Genomic DNA, 19763 nt, shown 5'->3' with positions numbered 1-19763 from the left:
TTTCCTGGGTAGTCAGTCTGAGCAGTGACTCATACAAGAGGGAATCCCTGAAGAATGATCAAATCAATCCTTCTGCTGGGGAGGCAGTGGCTTAGTGCTTTCAGCTTAACCTCTTACTGGCTGCTGTTCAGCCAAGAGGCATATGAAACAGAGCAAAACAAACTTTGCAGCCCTGTGACTCTGTCTCACACAGGAGAAACAGGTGAAGGCACGGCACACAGAAAGGACCGTGGGAGAAGCGCTGTGAAGACCTCCTCTGGAAGGAGAACTCCTCACAGCCGGGTCCAGTGGTCAGGCAGAAGGCACCCCTTTGGATAAATAATGAGTGTTCAGAAGGGAACTAAAATTTGCTCAAGCCTTTTACAGTACCATAAACAAAGTTCTCATGTGTTGAAGTGAGTCCTTATTTTACAGAGTTCTGGGCAATATTCTGTTGCTTGCACATCCAAACCATATTTTCCGGTGATGAATGATGGCATAAAACAACCATCTAAGAAACCTAATGGTAGTGAAAGTGTAAATGCTAAATGTCCTTTGAGAGGTTCACTTTTAAATTCAGAATTTCCCTAGACTGGGGAGTCCCACAATGACTTTGTCTCTTTAATATTACTCTAGTAATTGTTTTTCCTATCTTTTCACTTTCAGTCTCTCTCTGTAGTCATGCTGGTCTCTTCCTGAGGTTTAAAAGCATCTTGTGCATGGTCATGGTTGTTAGATGCTATGTTTACAATGTCCAACACTTGTCTGGTTTTCACCAGAAGAATTAGTACTTTGTAAAAATATAAAAAAGTCTGCAGCTTCTTACTGGCAAGGGCCCTTAATGTCTTTAGGCTGGGATTCACTGTGGAGGTACGGTGTGCATTTTAGTTACAAAAGCAGTAACTAAACAAAGTTAGAAATGAAGTTAGTGTTTGTTAACTATGGAAGGAAGTGTTTGTCTGGGAAAAACACAATGTTTCCTGTTAACACATGCATCTGCATGGATTGTGATTTGGAATTACAATAAAAGACTGATTTGGTTACTTATTATTTAAAAACTTTCTATTTCATTTGTAGGTTATAAATTTACCAGGCAAGAAAAATCTTGAGGGAAGTTCAGAAAATCCAGAGCTTTTTGGAGAGTGTGTTTTAAGGATGGTGTGTCTGTCAGCTACCTTTTTTTGGTAACAACTTCTGCAAACACTCTCTATTTGTTTTCAAAGCTGTTTTTTAAAGGTAATGTGAGTTACTGAATACAAAGCAGGACAAAAGCCTATCAAAAATGACCAGACTGCTAGCTCTTAATATATGAGATTATAATTAGTGTTCCATAAAACTAAGTGTGGTGGAGAAATCCTAGTTTTCTTTCCTCTATTTACAAAGTGTATCCTCTAACTGATGAGTAAAAGCTTAATGATAAGGCAGAAAGCCAATATCCCAAGCATCAAAGGACACAAAACTTATGTGCATGTCTTGTCACACTATAGGATGTTTTGGGATAAAGAGAGTAGCCCAAGTTATTTTGGGATTTAGAAAGAGTCTTGTACTGAGATCTGAAAGAGTTAATCTACCCTGAAAATTGCTCCCTGTTCAAAAATTGCTCCTTGCTCTTGTAGCTAGAATGGTTTGGGCACTGGAACTAGCTCAAGTATTTCTGGACTTCACGGATTTGACCAAGTCTAGACATACCTAAGAGGTCAGGTTAAACTGACTGAATCTTCATTATTATCAAGTTGTGATCTATTGGAAGAACTAGTCATTTGATGTATTATTATTAATTATAATTTGGTTGGGTTACCACTAGTTAAGTTTGAGCTCCAAACTCTCCCTTTGTGCTTAGTGACAAGAGCTCAAGGCAAGAGTTTTAAAGAGCAGAATGGGAGAAATATAACGCCCAACTTCACTATGGGATTAGTTTCTCAAGTAACGCTAACTTTGAAATTCTTGTTCTGGGCTATTAGTGTTGAGGACAATTTTGTCCTGGTCAAAGGCCTGCGTCTAAGCTTCTCTGTAACAAGTGCCCCTCCCTGAAGATGCATCACTGTCTTTGATGGACATTTATTGAGTACACAATTTGTAACGCTGCATCTCTGAGTAACTCCAGACTTACAAACTTCAATGGTTTTGAACCTGTTGTTAATTACTCCACCTTCAAATCAACAGTAATCCTAGCACCTACAGACTCCATAACCCAGTTGCATAATATCCTCAGCTATTGTGCCCAAAGCCTTTTACACTCAAAGTTTCTGAAAGACAGAGAAATAAACACCACGTAAACAATGTTTCCTCCAGGGATTTTTCTCTTTTTGAATAGTTTCAAGCAATTGAAGAGCTTTTCTGATTTAGTTATTGCTTCAAACTGTTCGTTCTGCTCTTGTTTTTGTTTCATTAAATGGATTTTTCCATAAAAACTGTTCCCTGCTGGAACAGGTTCTGCTCTTAGAACATGAAGGTGCTGATGTGTAATGGTAATAGTTATACTAGAGAAGATGAAAGATAACTGGGTGCAATCACCAATTTGTTTGGGTTTTTTTTATATATGCCAAAGGAAATCAGATCATTTCTGTAAGTATTTCAAATGGGAAAACTTACAGTTTGCCTCCTGTAAGACATGTGGTCAAGCCTGGTCAGCTGAATGTTTCCACAAAGGAAATGCGATATGGAAAAGAAGGAAGCTGGATGAATTTAAGTGTCCACTCAAGCATTTCACGGGTGTTTTGTTCCTCTCAAATTTCCCTGTCTCTGGGAAAATTGCTGCATTAAGGTACACGTGTCGGTCTGATAAATTCACTTCTGTTTCCTGTGTGTCGTATGAGCAGAAATTACCTTGTCATAATGGCAGGTAACTTAAATGCAGTCTTTTAGCTTCAGGATAAGTTGTAAGAAGTTCCGTAAAATGATATGTTGACAAAACATTTGAGTGGCATGTGAATGGAATGGATGTGTTGAGGAAGCACGTGGGTGTTTGACTCAGATACACTGTGGAGCTTACGGTTTGGAGTCTGTTTTGACGTGATGTGATGTGATGGGTAGATGGGTGACCTGAGTCTTGGCAGAGCTCCATTTGGTAAAAGATCTTACATTCTCAGAGATCTTTCCATTGCTCTTTCCATTGCTAGTAGCAGTCACAGTCTGGGAGGGCAACTGGCCAAGAAAGGGTCATGTTTCACATTGGTAATCATACTGTAGCTCACATAATAAATAAGCAAGTGGCAAAACTCTTTCCCCCTCTAGTCAGAGGGGGATACTACATAATTTTCTCTTTATCTGTCTTTTTATCCAAGTTCAGGACACAGGTTCTAGTTGGCAGTGAGCAATTGCACGCTGACTCATGCACAGTGAGGTTAAAAATTCAGGAAACTAGGTAAACTGGAATCTTCAAAGGCATACAAGTTGGGAGCATGGAGTTCATGTGAAGGTCACTTGAACCTAGTTCCTAGAGATGTATTGATAGCTGAAGGGTTTTCTGGCTACTGCCCAGAAATAGATATCTTTGGGCGAATAGTGTCATCAGATGATGGAGTCATTTGACGGTAGAACCCTTTGACATGCACAGGGGAGTAGTGATGCAGCTTGTAGGAAATGCCAGCACGTTGCAGTTTTTCCTGGCTGTTTAGCATAGGGAATGGTGAAGACAGAGTGGAACAGCAACAATACACATGAGATGGTGTCAGCAGCAACAAGCCTCATCCAGGGTGTTGCTCTCACAGTGAAGAGTGAGATCAATCAATCACAGATACTTACTGTGGTCAACAGAGAAGTAAGGAATAACCATATGTCATTTGTTTGATTAATTCTGTATTTTTTTATCATTATAGAAAATGTGGCTGAATGCTTCAAGTTTATTCTTTCATGTCTTCCAGACTAAGTGGCTTCAAGTAGCTGTAACTGTGCAACAAAAGCTTCATCTCTGAACTTTTACAAATAGCACAAGATTTCAAATTGTTTTACTTTTACTATTCCAGTGGGACCCTCTGTCCAAACACACGGGAATTCACAGCCCTTACAAGAAAGCTGAGAGTCTAATGAAGTGATCAATGCATAAAGGCAGTGGAGGAAAGGAGTATGGTGGGTTGACCTTGGCTGTCTGCAGGGTGCCCTCCAAGCTGCTCTCTCTCACTCCCCCTCCTCAACAGGACAGGGGCCAGAAAATAAGATGAAAAAGCTCATGGGTCAAGTTGAAGACAAGGAGATTGCTTATCAGTTACTGTTGTAGGCAAAAGAGGCTCTGCTTGGGGAAAACAGTTTATTGCCAATTAAAAATAGAACAGAATAGTGAAAAACAAAGGTACAACTGAAAACCACCCTTACTCCTGCCTCTCTTCAAGACCTCGACTCCTGCCTCACTTCAGTTCTTCATTCCTGACTCCTATTTCCTCCACCTGAATTGTGCAGAGGGACAGGGAATGGAGGCTGCAGTCAATTCATGACAGCTCCTCTCTACCACTCCTTTCTCCTCATGCTGTTCCCTTGCTCCAGTGTGGGTTCCTCCCATGGAAGACAGTCCTTCATGAACTGCTTCAGTGTGAGTCGTCTCCACAAGATTCAGTTATTCAGGAACATAGGCTGCTTCAGCATGGGTCCTCCACAGCCATAGTTCCTGTTAGAAAACCTGCTTCTGCTTGGACTACCCTTCACAGACTGCAGCTCCCACCAGGATTGCAGGTTCTGAGTGGGCTGCAGGTGGATCTGTGCTCCAGTGTGGTGGGGCCTGCAGGGGCACCACTTGCCTCACCATGGTCTTCACCATGAGCTGCAGAGGAATCTCTGCTCTGGTCGCTGAAGCACCTACTCTTCCTCCTTCTCCACTGACCTTGGGGTCTGCAGGGCTCTTCCTCTCACTTATTCTCACTCCTCTCTCTCACAGTTGCTGCACAGCATTTTTTGACCCTTCTGAAATATGTTGTGAGAGAGGTTCCACCAGCTTTGCTCAGGTTTGGCCAGTGATGGGTACATTGTGGAGCCAGCAGGAACTGGTTCTATCAGACATGGGGACAGCTTCTGCAATCTTCTCCACCCCTGCAGCTGAACCACTACCAAAACGTTTCAACATAAACCAGTACAAGGGGATACCTTCAAAGTACTTAGTTTTTGGAGGGAATGTCTACATCCTTTGGAAAAGCACAACTCATTGTCTCCTGTTACTTCCCTGACATGTCTCAGGTGGGCATCACAGGAACAGTAGGGACAGATGAGGGAAGAGGAGCATGTTCCTTTTAGATCTAATAAGGAAGTAAGATTACACCTTCAAGAGCAATGTGGAAGAAAATATAATTACATTTAAGAGAGGAATGGAGAGATAAGTAATTTCCAAGGTATGCCTTGTTGCTGGGAAGCTGATACCAAGATGGAAAATCCTAGGAGAGGAGGAGGGACCTCTAAGATTGAGCCTGACCTTGGATAAGAGAGACAAGAAAAGGGACATGATGGGGACAGTGAGATGGAAAAAAGTAAATGCTGTTCAAAAGCTGGCTCTTTAGACTCTGCTACAAAGTCACAGAGTTGCCATAATGGGGTATTTCTGAAAGATGAGAAGTTGTGGTCTTAAAAATGAAATGAAGAGTTTATGCCTCAAAAAGTAATTGAGAAGGTTAAAAGCATTTGGATCAAACTTAAATCTTAAGATGAGAAAGAACTAGGAGTAGCTATAGTACAGGTGGTGGTGTTGGCATCCAGCACAGAAGTAGAGGAAAAAAATTGTTCATGGAAGAAAAATTTGGAACTTGATTTAAACTGGCTGTGAGGTTTGTTACTCCAATAGTCTGAGAAAATATGAGACAGATTAGACTGAAGAAGATGGACCAGGAATACTTTACTCAGTTTCAGCTGCAAAGTCACAGGTTCAGGCTACTAGAGCTTCAGAGAGGAAAGTAAAATTATGAAGACAAGGAGATGACATGAATGTAATCAAAACCAGAGTGAAATCCTGTCATGACTGCTGGTGGGTGGCTGTGCTCAGTGTGCTTTGTTTGACCTGTCTGCTCTAGAGAGATTTTTCAGGGATGTCAGGGTGCAGTTTTACTTGGAAGTTTTGTATCTTAGACCTGGAATTACTTAAAGTTGTTAAATAAACCCCTCAGATCAGTGATAATTTGAGTAGGGGGAGGTGCCAGCATAACCAGCTTCCATTCTGATGAAAATAGTATCTGGCAGGCTATTCCAATGGTTTTCACTCAAAATGAACACTGATCAGTCAGTTGTCAGCACAGTGCCTCCTTATAATTACCTCAACTAAAATTGCTGTTCATTTGCAAACACTTGAACTCAGAATAAATAAGTCTGTTAGACATACTATGGTAAAAGCAGCTAAAAAGCATCATCATTTAGGCAAAGAGTGTCCCTCAGCTTTTGGCTTGCCCAGCTGAGCAACTGGAGAGGAAGCATGTGTCTGGCACAGATGCCAAAGTACTGTAAGATACAGTTTGTGCAGGATTTTCATCACCTGGTTGCTGCATGACTTTTTTATTGTTAATTTAAGATAAAAAAGAGTGAAAAAGTAACTTGAGAATATCATATTGATGACAGACACACCTAAGTCTACATAGTTCAGCTCAGTACTGCAAAAATACATAGCTGAACGAATGGACAAAATACATATGCTGCAAAAATGCTTATGAGGAGACACAAACAAATACAGCACTTTGATTTGGAATTGAAAATAGGTCAGTTGTGCCTGAACCCTGCTGCACATGGACAGATGCATGCCAGAAGGCATGCCAGGGATGGGGAGCAAAGCTGTGGGGGGAAGTATCCATAGCAGAGCAGTAGGCTGTGAGGAGAGCAGAAGAACAGCTAGGGGACTTCCTGGCGAGGGAGGGGGAAATAAAGTAAGCAAAAATCAGACCAGCCATGTGGTCTTATCACAAAAGTAGTGGAAGAGCAAAGTGGGGAGATCAAGGTGGCTGGAGAGGCAAACAGGGATGAGGTGCTGAGCAGCTGGCAGGCCGTAACACCAGCAGGAGCAGCAGAAGAAGGAAGAGCTGCTCTGAAGGTGGCTCTGGGACCAGGAGGCATCTTACTGCTCATAGAGCCCCAAAAGATGGAGATCTCAGGAGAGCAAAGTATCACTGAGGAGATCAAAAGGAAGGTTTCTGATATTGGAGATCTAAGTGGGTAATTACACTGCAGATACTTACTCTCTGCTCCCTCTATATTTCTGCGTGTTTTCTTACTCTCTTGCCCAGTCTTCCCTGTACATCTCATTTCAGACTGCTTGGCTGCTGTTGGTTCACCCTTAGTGTCTGACCCTTGTAAATGTCCTTAAGACTTATACCAGTGTGTCAGCACAGGCACAGAATCCAACCCACTTGGTAGGATTCCTTTCCCTTGCTGGTGTCCAGCTGGGAAAATGTTCACAACAAGACACCTGCAAGACTGAGAAAAGGCTGCTGACTCTAAAATCCAGCACTGTAGCACCCATGCGAGCGAATACGTGCCAGCAGGTGAGACAGTGCCAGTGAGTCATGCCCAGTACTGGCATGGGGAGTGCTGTCCTCCAAGAAACTTCCCTGACTTGACCTTCTCCTGGAGGCTGATAGCATCTCTGCACAGAAAGAGATAACTCTTAAGTCTGAATGATGAGACTTTGCCTTAGTCTTCATACTCTTCTTTGCATGGAAACCCATCCATTCCTTCTGAAAGTGCTCACAGATTAGTCATTTCAGTGTTGTGAGGGTACTTACCAGGGAAAGGTGTTGGGGAGCAAATTGGAAACCTGCATATCCTTCAGTCCTCACGGATGTGTTGTTAGGCCAAATAGGAAAGTAGACAGAGCACCTCAAAATGATGCTGCATTGCATCTGTGCCCTGCCTGTTGGACATGTTAAAGTAATCTGGTATGTAACATAGAAATTATTGTTCAGGGTAATCTCACAACACATTAATCAAGTAGTGGGTTCCTTTGGGAGAGTAGGCCTTGTTTTACCATTTTACTTGGAATATGTGAATACAAATACAGATTTACAATGCAGCCAGTGCAGTCGAACTCTGTTGAACCTCAGGCTAGAAGAGTATAGAATGTACAGGCAGTGAAATCCTACATAATGTCTGTTCTCATATCTCAAGTGAACACAGGTCTACTAAAGAATATAGACTGTTTTAACCTCCTGTAGTAAAGTGGAATCACTTAAATACATCTGCGTGCTCCCCTTATGCCCATTTCATAGAGGCAAGGTCTAAGTGGTTGCCAAATGGCATACGTTCCTGCATTTCCAGGCTTGTTTTTTTTTTCTCTTGTATATTCTATCCCCTTTCACTAATCCATCAGTTTAGAGTGAAAGTTACTCTGATGGCTTGACTGTTGTGAGCTTGCAAACCTCTGACACTATGCTTGTTGTTCTTTGGGGTACAAAGGTAAATCCAGCCTTAGGAACCCTAGGGGTGGTCTGTCCAAATGGACAAAGATGAGGAGAAAATGCTGCAAAAATGTCTTTGGAAAGTCTTTACAGCTCTTTGTGTTGCTCTTCCATGAAGAAAATCTGTATGTCATGGTCTCCTATGTTCTATGAGTGAATTACTGATGCTGCTACATTTACACAACTCCTTTTAATGCTGGTTCTGTGTTAAAACAGGCCTCTATGGTGCCTTTTTATGTGGAAATCTTGTAGCTGGGTGTGGTGGGGAAGCCATGGTGACTCATACTGCAGGGAATTCCCTGATGAATTAGAGTATTTTTACTTCTGGACTTGTGCGCAGTTTCCTTCAACGCTGGAGCAAGCGGCTGATAAGAGACTACAAAGGCCTGTTCACTGTTCAACCACCCCTTGTTAAAACAGGGTGTTTATGCTTTGCAAAGCTGAAAATCCACCCCACATTAATGAAGTAGGTTGATGCTATTTTTGTCATTAGCAATCCCAGGTGCTCCAAGTGTCACAACAATGAAGAAAAAGGGCAAAAGCGGATTGTGTTGAAGTGCACCCAGAGCAGAGGTGGCTGTAAATAACAGAGATCCATCTGTAAATATCAGGCTTCCTGACAAACCCGGTGTCTTCAGCTGGCGGCAGCGCTGATGGCCACCTGTTAGCGCAGCATCCAGCCTGGGCACAGGCACAGCGCCTCTGTGGAATGGGGGTTTCTCCTTCCCCTGGCACTGCCACACTCCTGTGCTGCCTCTTTGGAGGAGGAGGGATTTGAGGGTCATTCATCGAGCCCGTAGCACAGTTCACATGTGAAGCTTTGGCTTTATTGGGTCAATCGCTGTTGCTGCTGGCAGTGAGGGGACTGGGGTGCTCCGCTGGGGAACTCTGCAGGGCTTCTGCCCTGTGGTTCTGCCCTTCTGCCCTGTGGTTCTATGCATGGATGTTTTGGGTTTATTTCCATTTTGTAAAAAAAACCCTCACAAAGTAAAAGGAACCCAGTATAGTACCTTGACATAACTTTTTAGCTATATAAAGAACTGTCTTTCTCTTCAAAATATTGCTCTATAAATCTTAAAAACGCCAAAACAAAGCCAGGCATTTGGTTTGGAGACGACACTTCTTATTACTTGGTAAAAGTAAATAGTCAAACGAAAGGCAATGAAATAAGACCTTTGGAAAAGCCGTTCTCTCATTTTTCCTCTCTGTCTCCTCCTCTCCTGACTCCATGTCCCCCCCTCCCTTTATAACAACTGCCCATTTGGGTACGGTAATTCCAGAGAGTAAACTTTAACGGGAATGCCTGAAATGTGTCTGCTTCAGCTTTGTGTTATGTCTGTAATTTGAATTATTTGCATTTTGGAAAGGTATAAATTGCTCTGGTGTACTTGGGTTGGCTGGCAGCCAGGAGGGAGTTGCCTCAGGCCCAGACCAGGCGCGTTGCTGCAGATGTGGCAGGCGTACAATGGAAACTTTTGTGGGCGAGCAGCCCTCTCTCCTCCAGTGCATGCTGACAGGAGGCGGCATCCCGCCTGCTCACCAGGCTCCCCAGTGGATGGGCATTGGGGCAAAACCATTTTCTCTGGCACAGGCAGATTGTCTTGATACTTATGGTTCCCACAAACTATTCAAAAGCCATTATTCTTTTTTTTCCTTCCTTTTTTTTTTTTTCAGCTGAACTGTATAAACCTGCAAAACATGTTTACTGTAAAAGGTTGACGTAGTGGTCTAAGGTTTCCCTCCTGGAGCTAGTCCCAGTCTGTGGGCGTTGAGATTTCCCTCTTGGTTCACCAGACGTAATATGAGGAATTGTCTCTTTTTTTTTTTTTTTTTGTCTCTTGCTTCATAACAACTTTTCCTCCTCCCTGTGTTTTTGTTAAATGAAATGTCACTAGCTCTTAATGAGTTGTCTATTCCCTACTTCTTCTCTCTCTTTCCTTTCCCCTCAGTTGCTGAGCAGCGATGGTCTGGACAGTCTCAAGGGAATTTCTTGGACCAAATTCCATATTATTCATATTAGCTTTCACGAGAAAAGCCATGGCTCTGGAGTTGTATTTTCCTAATAGTTTAGATTACAGCATTTAAAATATTTCTGAACAAACCCTTTTTGTCATCATAAAAATTTCGAAAATGCATGAGGGCAGTGCTGCATGAAGTAATTGAAAGATTAGCTGGAGATGGAGTAATTTTGAATTTTACTGAAGTATCAGCAGGAAATAAAAATGAGAAACCTGAATCGTCTTGCAAAGCAGAAATTAAACATAGTAAAAAAACCTGAACTTCTGGTAATCCGTTTACAAAGGCAAATTGAACACGTTAACTACTAGTCTGGATGTCTGTAGATTTAAAAAAAAAACAACAATCCAACAAACTCTCTACAAAGCAGAAGTTCTTAGACTTCGCAAAATGTGTGATAGTGTTGGAGTTGTGTTGCTTTTAGAACCGATTGAATTAGTTAGGGGCAGGAAGGGGGGGCTACAGGGGCTCTGTGAGGAGAGGGTTGTCGATAAAAGAGGCTGCTCCCAGACAGGGAATATGTCCTGGCTTGCTGAATTTTGGTCAGATTTTTTTCTACTGACAGCTCAGGGGAAGCATCTGTTGGATAAATTGTGAAGTGATCACCAGTCCTCCCAAGAAGTCTACTTCAATTTTGGCACTCTCCAAAGGTATTGTTAAGGAGATTCAAGCACAGTCTGGCTGCTCCTTCTTTCCCTGCAGCCAAACGTGGCAGTACCAATTAGAGGGATTCCTTTACCAGCGTCACAAGTTAAAATGTAGGAAGAAACTGAGGGTAGATCTGCTAATTGTTTTCCTACAGAAAGACCTGCTAAGTCCACTGTGGTATTTGTGCTGAAACCCTCACGTTGCTCTTCTTTCCATACATTAAGAAGAAAGGGGTTTGGACATTAAAACAATTGCCGGGGCTAGTCCCTCAGCAGCATTCCTTTCACAGTAGGACAGCTGTACACAAAAATATTATTTACAGGCATTTGTAATAAATCAGGCAGTTCTAAATGTGTCACCTCCATCCTGGCCATGAAAGTCAATAGAGAAGAAAATGTGTATTCACTCCTTTACCTCTCAGAGAGCTGTTTTTCTAAGGCAGGTCCACATCTATGTGATGAAGTTCAAAATAACTAATATTTGTATTTGCATGTCCCAATGCTACAATAAATATACAAAAAGATGACATAAATTCATTCAAGTAACATCTGACTATGGTGGGACTCATGAAGCTGCATGTGTTTCTGATGCCCAGCTTAGCCAGCAGTTTGCTTATAGTCTTTCATTTGTGTTTTTCTAGGCCTGCAGAATGGAAACCTTACATTTTGTATTATTTTTCTCCCTTCTTTGCTGTTGAGGTTTGAAGATGCAAGGAAATAAAAGCCCACCTTGTCATTGACAAGTGATTTCTGTATCAGTGACGTGCAGGAAAAATGAGCAGAGAAAACTAATTCCTTCCAAAACACAGGTCCCCAGAAAAAAATTAGAGCTATGGCTTAAATCTATGTTTGCTTGAAAACAGAAATACAGTAAATTAGGAGGACCCAACACACTACTAGAAGCAACTCCAGAAGTGGGACCGCTGTAGCTAAGCTAAACCAACTTTAAAATGGAGTAAAAGACTGTGTTTTCCCAGTCTCTGGCCTTGCCTTTTGATCCAAACAGCAGAATTATGACTAGCCAGGCTAGGAGTATATTAAAATCAAATACTGCATGACTGAGGAGCTTCTTAATACAACCTTTTCTGTTGATTTATTTAATATTAATGTTGAATATGACTTACAGCATAGGTAGTAATCAAAAGGCCTCACAGGTACCAGTATTATTGCCTGAAATTTCAGGAAACTGACACACATAGAACAGTTGCATATTTTGTCCAGACTAGTGACAGAACAAACTCAGAGTGGCTTTTTCCCATCACAGTATCCTGCGCTCTGGATTGAGGTTCTTCCCTTCAGAAAAGCTAAAGGGACTCCTGCCACAGGCTACCCAGATGGTCTCTTAGTTGGACAACACTTGAATAACACATTTTGAGAACTCTTTTTCATATGTGCAGTGCCCCTTCAAAAAGACTTTTTTACAGAAGTCATTCGTTTCTTGCCTTGGGAGAGGAAAAAAGGACAGAACTAGGTATCTTTTTCTTTTGTCTTCTAGATGGTCACCATGTGTGGGAAATGGAAGCCAAAACCGACAAAGAAATGTGCAAGCCAGTAAGTCTGCCTTAAATATTTTACCATCAAGATGAAAAATATATATTGCCTTCTCCAGCACTGTTACTAAAGAGGGATTTCCAAGGCTTTGGCACTGAAACAGAACAAGTACTTAGGCCTCCCCTCCTGGAAACCTTTCTCTAATGCAAGTATGGGGTAAAAAATCTTCTCTGGAAGCTGTCCCAAAAGTAGGAGAGACCATTTGGAAAATATTTTTTCATTGTCCAGGATGGGCCAGCCCCATCTGCTCATCTTCTGCCTTGCTGGGTCAGTTCTTTCCTCTGCTCCCAAAGCAATTTCTTATTGTTTTCCTTGGCTTTCCTCTATCTTCGGCAGAAGAAACTTGAGTCCCCTCTTAGGAGATCAACTCTGTGCTGGAGAAGTGTGCCTTCCTCAGCCATGACTCTAAAATGGGAAGTACATCCACTATTCCAAGTCTCTAGGAATATGCAATATTTGCAAACCTGCAGGCAAACAGTTTAAAGATCTAAGCTGAATTCAGGCCAAATGCTAAGATGGGCATCCCATTTTATTCTTTCTAAAAGTGCCAACGGAGGTTTTGATGGTCACAGCAGATTTTACTGTGCATTTGTGTAAGCTGATGCCCTAGAAGCTAAGTAATTTCTTAGCCCCATGCTGGAGCATTTGGTTTCTGACAGTGAAAGATCATCTACAGGTTCTTCATCCCTTTTTCCTCTAGCACTAGTTGTTCTTGCAAGATGTCCCATTTACAGAAACTAGCATGCTTAAAACTTCCTGCGTTGTTATATGAAAAAACACTGCACTATGGAAAATGGAAATATTTGAATAATCCTGTCCTAATGGCTTTCAGAGGAAATTGTGTTAGGTTGAGTTATACTGGAGATGACCTGCCAACTGAGCTGTTGTGCTTCCTCCTGCTGAGTTAGAGACCACAATTTGATTGTGGTCCCAGATTCCTGACAGAGGCAGTAGGAATAGAGCCTTGTCCATATGCAGTATTGTATTTGCTGTCCAAAGGGAAGAAATGAAGGCTAGTGATTTTGTAAAGATCTGAGCCATGCTAAAATAATTTCTCGACTTCCAGAGTCCTTGACATGGACACAGGAGTTAGTGGGGGTCATCCTTGCCCACAAAGCTGACCATTTTCCCTGTGAGCCCGGGCGCCTCTTTGAGATTGACATTTGAGTGCTGTTGTAGAGCTCAACTACCTCAGTCATGCCTTGACTTTCTGATTTATTGCTTTTGCAGAATTCGTTGGTGGTTGAGATACCACCTTTCCGCAATCAGAGAATTACCAGCCCTGTTCAGGTCAACTTCTATGTCTGCAACGGAAAAAGAAAGAGAAGCCAGTACCAGCTTTTCACCTATCTCCCTGCTAATGGTAATAAAACATGTTCCTTATTAAGTTTCTTCTGGTAAAGCTGAGAGGTAGTGATGACTGGTTAGAAAGATACATGGTTCTGATAATTTTTAAGTAACCTGAATAATTTGGAGGTATACCTGGTGCTCTAAAATGAGAGTGAGAATCAACCCATGAGAGGAGGCTTTCTCTTTGCTGCCCGCACAAGAGACTTCCTCCACAGATTATTTCCATTTGTGTTGGTGGCAGAGACCTGTTAGAACAAGGGCTTTTGCTTTTGGGAACTGAAGAGCCATAGCATAAACTCACACGTGGCCACAAATTATGAAGGCACTGAGCTCTCTGCTAAGTTGCTGTCAACCCTCATTCTGACTTTCTGGCCCCAGAAGGTACACTGCATTTGAATAACACTTCTGAATTCACACCACAGCATTGTAAGTATGCTGGGCTCTGAGATGGTGGTGGTATGTGGGTTCTCCTCGCAGTCCTCCTGCACCTTGCTGTCTCACATGGCGGTGAAAGTTGAGATGGACAACATGGACAGAGATCAAAGGGTGCCATACAAAATGCTTCATGTATGGGAAATGTTCAGAAACACATGTTGGTATTTTTTTGTGAGCTTATATCGATAGGTGTGAGGTGACAATAAAGTCCCTCATGATAGCTGAATTCCCACCAGGCTTGTATGAAGATTTTAACAGCAAGTAGAGTTGGATATTTTTTTTTTAATTTGAAAGGGCTCTTTTTCTGAGAACACTTGTTTGGGGAAAATAGGAAAAAAAGGCTAGTTGTGTCGTTGTCATTTTGGAAAGAAGAGAACTTAGAAAAATCATTAGGTTGTGCTTTTTTGTAGACTTTCCAAGTGAAAATAGTCCTTCTGAGGGAAATTCCTGCAAAGCAATCCTAGAGTCATATCACATGACTTGAAGAGACCTGCCAGCTTTTTGTAGATGAAATCCCATAAAGCACACATTTGGAATTTCACCCAGTCAGCACGCATGCACCGACTTTTATCAGGACTTCAATTTAAAATAAAAGTACAGGAAACGACGTGGGCAACAGACTGCTTATTGCATATGTGCTGTGTAGCTATGCTTCACTGAATCTGCTTGCTTATGCAAACTTCATCCCCAGTGAGGATGTCTGTGTATATTTAAAGACTCTTTATCTCTTAAATTGGAAAGAAAAAGAGGTGTTATTCTCTTCTACAACACTTTTCAGCAACAAAAATCAGTCATAGAGGCAATCAGGTATTGCCTTGTCACCCAAGTTACCCTCATAAATATTTCAGATTCATGCCTTCTGTTAACTGCTGTTTATTAAGCAGCATCTTCGCTCCAGCCCTTCCATAGGCCATTTTTTGCCATTGTGTCCTAAACCATGGGAACAGTATTCATTGCTGCAGAGTTGGTTTATGCTACCCCTATTCTCTGTTTGAAATATTTGATGTTTCATTTGTTGTGAAGAGATGGGAATACATCCTAGTGTAGTTGCCTGAGCCCAGGCAACATAGAACGAGCCTTGACTTTATTCTACAAAGACATCTTTAATTATGGTAATTGTTGAAATCATTGGGAATATTGTTTAGTCTGCTGTACCAATTTAAATTCATGTGAGATTTTTCATTTCAGTGTAGGGAAACCTGAAAGAAAAAAGGTAACACTAGGGCAGGGTAAAGGGAAGGTATTCATAGTAAATATGCCTTTCTCCCATTCCTATTTGGTTCTCCACTCACGTTCTTGTGCATATGGGGCGGTCCCATGGTGTAATGGTGAGCACTCCAGACTCTGATCACAAGGTTGTGAGTTCGAGACTCAGTGGAGACTGTACCGGGCAGTTCAATGCCTCCCTGCCATCCGATCCCATCAGATCTCGGATGCTCAGCAGGGTCAGCCCCGGTTAGTACCGGGTGCTGTAGACAGTCCTGAAGACTTCACTGTCACTGTCCAAGCTCACTCGGCCGTGGCAAATGGACCTTGGGACTTAAACGGTGGGGCGAGTTCTGCGTACACTGTGCCTCACCTAAAAAATCCACTGCGCAGGCTTGAAAGGCACACCCCCATGTGGGGAGGAGAGCTCTTCCCAAATCTTCGTTCGCGAAGTTTGACCATACATAGACATACATATGTGCATATAGGTAATTGCAAAGCATGTTATGTTCTTTGCATCCTCTCTCATAACAGTGGTAAGAGTGAATGTGCTTCTGCGATCATCAGAATTAATAGGCCAGTATGTTTTTATTATGCCTGTGTTGTAATGCCTGTGTTAGAGCTCTAAAGTTTTGCCCTTACATGGCTGGTGTTTTTTTCCATCTTGCCTTTCAAGCATACATACAATCACTTTACTTGTGTATTTAGACACCATATACTGTGATTAAATCAGTTATTTATGCTTCTGTATTTCTAGGAGTCATTTTAGGGTGTTCTGCTTTAATTGCTTTCAGCTACAACATTCTTTTAATGTTTCAAGACATTGTAGAAACCCAACCTTTAGCTCATGAGGAAAAAAATACTTGAGTCAACAGCCACTGAGTAAAGTGTTAAAAAATATAGATAAGTGATTTTGGCCCAGGTAGCACTTTGTCTCTTGTTTAAGTAACTTCCACAAACAGAGAAGGTGAAAGGTTTTGACTAGCAAGTGTCAGAGTCATCATCAAGTGTAAGATATGGTTGCACACAGATCAGATGGTATTCCGTAAGCTGCTTCTCCTTCCGTGCTTTAGGACTAATCAAAATGCTGTCATTTCAGTGCCTACTATGCTTTTGCAGGTATTTCTGCATGAGGGAGCTTTTAAAATCTTGATGATGCGCATTAGACATATTTTACAGCTCAACTAGGCTGTGCCAAAGCAAAACACCATATATGGACTAAAGCCTAACTATTCTGTGAGTCGGCTGGCCATGCTTATGGGGTGGATGTGGGCACGTGCAGACCAGTGGGAGAACCATGGGCTTGCGGTGCAGCTCCCACCCTAACCACAGAGCAGTGGGGATTTTTTTCCTGTAGCTCCTATTTCTCCTCATTCCCTAGGGGAAAACAGCCAGTGGATCCAGGGACACATGGGCTCACTCCTCCCACCTCCCATGGATGGTCCTATAGCGTCTCCATGGAGTACAGCTATGTGACATGCAGCCAGCACAAGCTGCCATCTCCAGCAGAGTGTTACGGTTTCATCGTGATAAGGCTTCTTCCATGCTGCATAGATATGGCAGGAGTGTACCTTTCCTGTTAGCTCAAGTGTTTCGCAGAGCAGGGACTTTGTGAAGTTGAGTTCCTACTTCAGAAACAAAGAAACAGCTGTAAAAATGAAAATCCTACTGCTCTGTAAATGAAAAGTTGAAATAACAAAACAGAAAGTAAACACTTCACAAACGGAGCCAAAGTCTTGAAAACACGCTTGCTTAAGTCTTTGGCTTGGTACAGACTGTAAACCTAAGCACTCATAATCCACTTTTAATTGAAATTTTGATTTACTGTTCTGCTAAATTTGAGCAATGCCTGAATCCTGTATTAGCCTGTATTATACAGAAATTAATGTAACTTCATTTTTTTAGTATTACTGTAATTATATGCATCACTGAGCAATTGCGTATCAGTTTTGTCCTGGAGCCTGTAGGCTGTAGGCTCTTGAGACTCTTCTCCAGACATGCCTGGCACAGAAATATTAGTAGTTTCCATAGCATTCTGACATAGGTGAATTCCCACAGCTCAAATGGTAAGTACTGATACATTTTGCATTGTCACATCCCATCAGAATTTGAGGAGGAAGGCTTCAGAACAGATGATGCAGTCAGGAGTGTGAGCAGCCCCTTGGATATTCAGCTTGTATAGTGCCTCCATTGCTGCAGCTTTGGGCAGGTGGACTCTGCGGCTCCGTTACGTGCAGCAGAACACTTTGGGAAACCACTGGCAAACCCTGCATTTGTGAACCCTACCCTCTAGAAAACCACTTGGTTTTAATCTCTGTTTATGACTGTGTATCGTTTTACTTCTATGAATTTATTATATCTTTCGCCCATATATGCATTTGAAACAGGAGGGATAGTCTTCTGAAATCACTAGATGTAAGTGGTAGTGTTTGAAGGATAAACTAACCTGGAGAGCCTGAAGAAACACAAAAGCAACCAGACATATGCTGTGGTTCCAACACTTGTGTTTTCACCTGCTAAGAAAGCTGAAGGAGTTCTGCTCAGAAGACTTAAAAAAACCTCATTGAATGATAAGGGTTAGATGTCTGTTTGTTTAGATTTCTTTTAAGTAGGTACATCAAAATAGAGGAAATCTCTTAAAAACTTACTTTGCAGATAGGAGTGAGTGTTCTCTATGATTTCTGTTATCTAATGAATATTGATATCAAGGATGGTGAACGAGGGGAGATTTTCTTTGAATTTTATTTAGACAAATAGTGATATTTGACTAACCAAAGACAGTCTAGTTTGCCTAGAAAATATTTAATAACATGAAAAAAGGAAAGTCGATATGTTTCTTTTGCTGGAATGAAAAATTATGCTTCTGCAAAGAGTTGATGATAAAGTATTTCTGGTTTCTGCTTCTGTCAGGCTTCTTAATTGTCAAAGCATTATTAAAAATCATTTATCTGCTTTTACTATTTATTAAAATTGTGTTGATATTCTAGGCAACTTTTATTTTGAGATGCATTTCACTACTCATAGGGCCAGATTTTCAATTGCACAGCTTTCACATGCAGAGCCAGCTTTTCTGCAGTTCCTTTGCCTGGCTGCAGTCATCTGCACAAATCTTCAGGGTGCTCAGCTCCTCTGAAAACCTGGCCACAGTGATATGGTGGGGATGGAGGTCCTTTGAATCTGCGTGTGCTGAGAGCTTGCCTGCAGTGACTAGATATTGTGGCCTTAGTATTGTGTTTTACAGCACAGTGACACGGAAGTGAAGCTCTTAGAATTGTAGAATAGAATCATAGAATGTCTCAAGTTGGGAGGGACCCATAGGGATCATCAAGTCCAACTCCCTGCTCCTTGCAGGATCACCTCTTGGTGTACATCTGAAAAGGTGAGCAGTGCCCATTGCACATTGTTGTCAGTATCCTCCTGACTTTCAGCCTCTGCCCTAAAATTATCTCCCACCTGCCCTGCAGATGGGTGCAGTCAGCACTTTTCTGGTGACTGCACTGAGCAGCCATGCCTCTGTTTCACCTAGGCTCTTCCACCCACACCTCACGCTCTGAATTAAAAGGTGACATCGGCCACCTTAGCAGAAAAAGCAAAATGAGAATGCAAAGCGTTGCAGCTCTAATGTGACACAGCACACAGCTTGTGCTGATTGTCTCCTAACACCTCTCACCTCTTCAGTATTTGATGAATTTTCCTGTTCAGGGTTGGAAAAATGATTAGCCTAGTCCTTTCTGAAAAATGATAGTGATTTGGGGGCTGTTGGGGAAGCAAGGCCAAATTCAGAGCCTGTGCTGTGAAAGGATCCTAATTGGTGGCTTATGCAACATGATCACGGCAGTGCCATGGAAAGCACTACCCTTGACAGGGAGACTGATCATGGCTGAGTTAGGCCTGGAGCCTTGGACCTGCTGGAAGTGTTTCCATCCAGCCCAGGGAACAGCCAGACTGCAGCAAAGCAGGCACAGGGCAGGACAGGGCAACAGAAGGCATGGGAAGAAAGGTTGGCCCCACAGGACCTTATTTTAGGTGATAATTAGAATCACAGTCAGTCATTTTTGCACTGTGCACTGTGACAGTTTATTTCATTTTGGATGATCAGTGGCTGATGGTTCTTTTTGACACTTAACAGAGTAACTAAAAGCAGGTAAGATTTTGTCAGTCCTGTTTCCATTTAGGATGATCACAAGTTTCATCGTTGCTGGGTCCTTCAGCCCCTTTGCTCCTA

At 42.1% G+C, this 19763-nt stretch overlaps 1 protein-coding gene across 7 annotated transcripts in view; it reads left to right on the top strand.

Annotated features, from left to right (window-relative positions):
• The window catches only part of NFATC1 (nuclear factor of activated T cells 1), a 111891-nt gene that overhangs the window by 54063 nt on the left and 38065 nt on the right, over window positions 1-19763 (top strand). For 6 of the 7 annotated variants that reach the window (XM_071553488.1, XM_071553486.1, XM_071553484.1 and 3 more), the window contains exons 7-8: window positions 12492-12547; window positions 13778-13910. In XM_071553488.1, coding sequence (XP_071409589.1) covers window positions 12492-12547; window positions 13778-13910 — 189 coding nt within the window. Of the gene's footprint in view, window positions 1-12491; window positions 12548-13777; window positions 13911-16919; window positions 18358-19763 lie in introns of those variants that run through there. The other variant, XM_071553487.1, reaches the window with a different exon arrangement.

Source organism: Pithys albifrons, chromosome 4 (genome assembly GCF_047495875.1).
Source record: "Pithys albifrons albifrons isolate INPA30051 chromosome 4, PitAlb_v1, whole genome shotgun sequence".
Classification (NCBI taxonomy): domain Eukaryota; kingdom Metazoa; phylum Chordata; class Aves; order Passeriformes; family Thamnophilidae; genus Pithys; species Pithys albifrons.
Note: the sequence above shows the minus strand (reverse complement) of the source record. Positions and strands in the feature narration are given on the sequence as shown.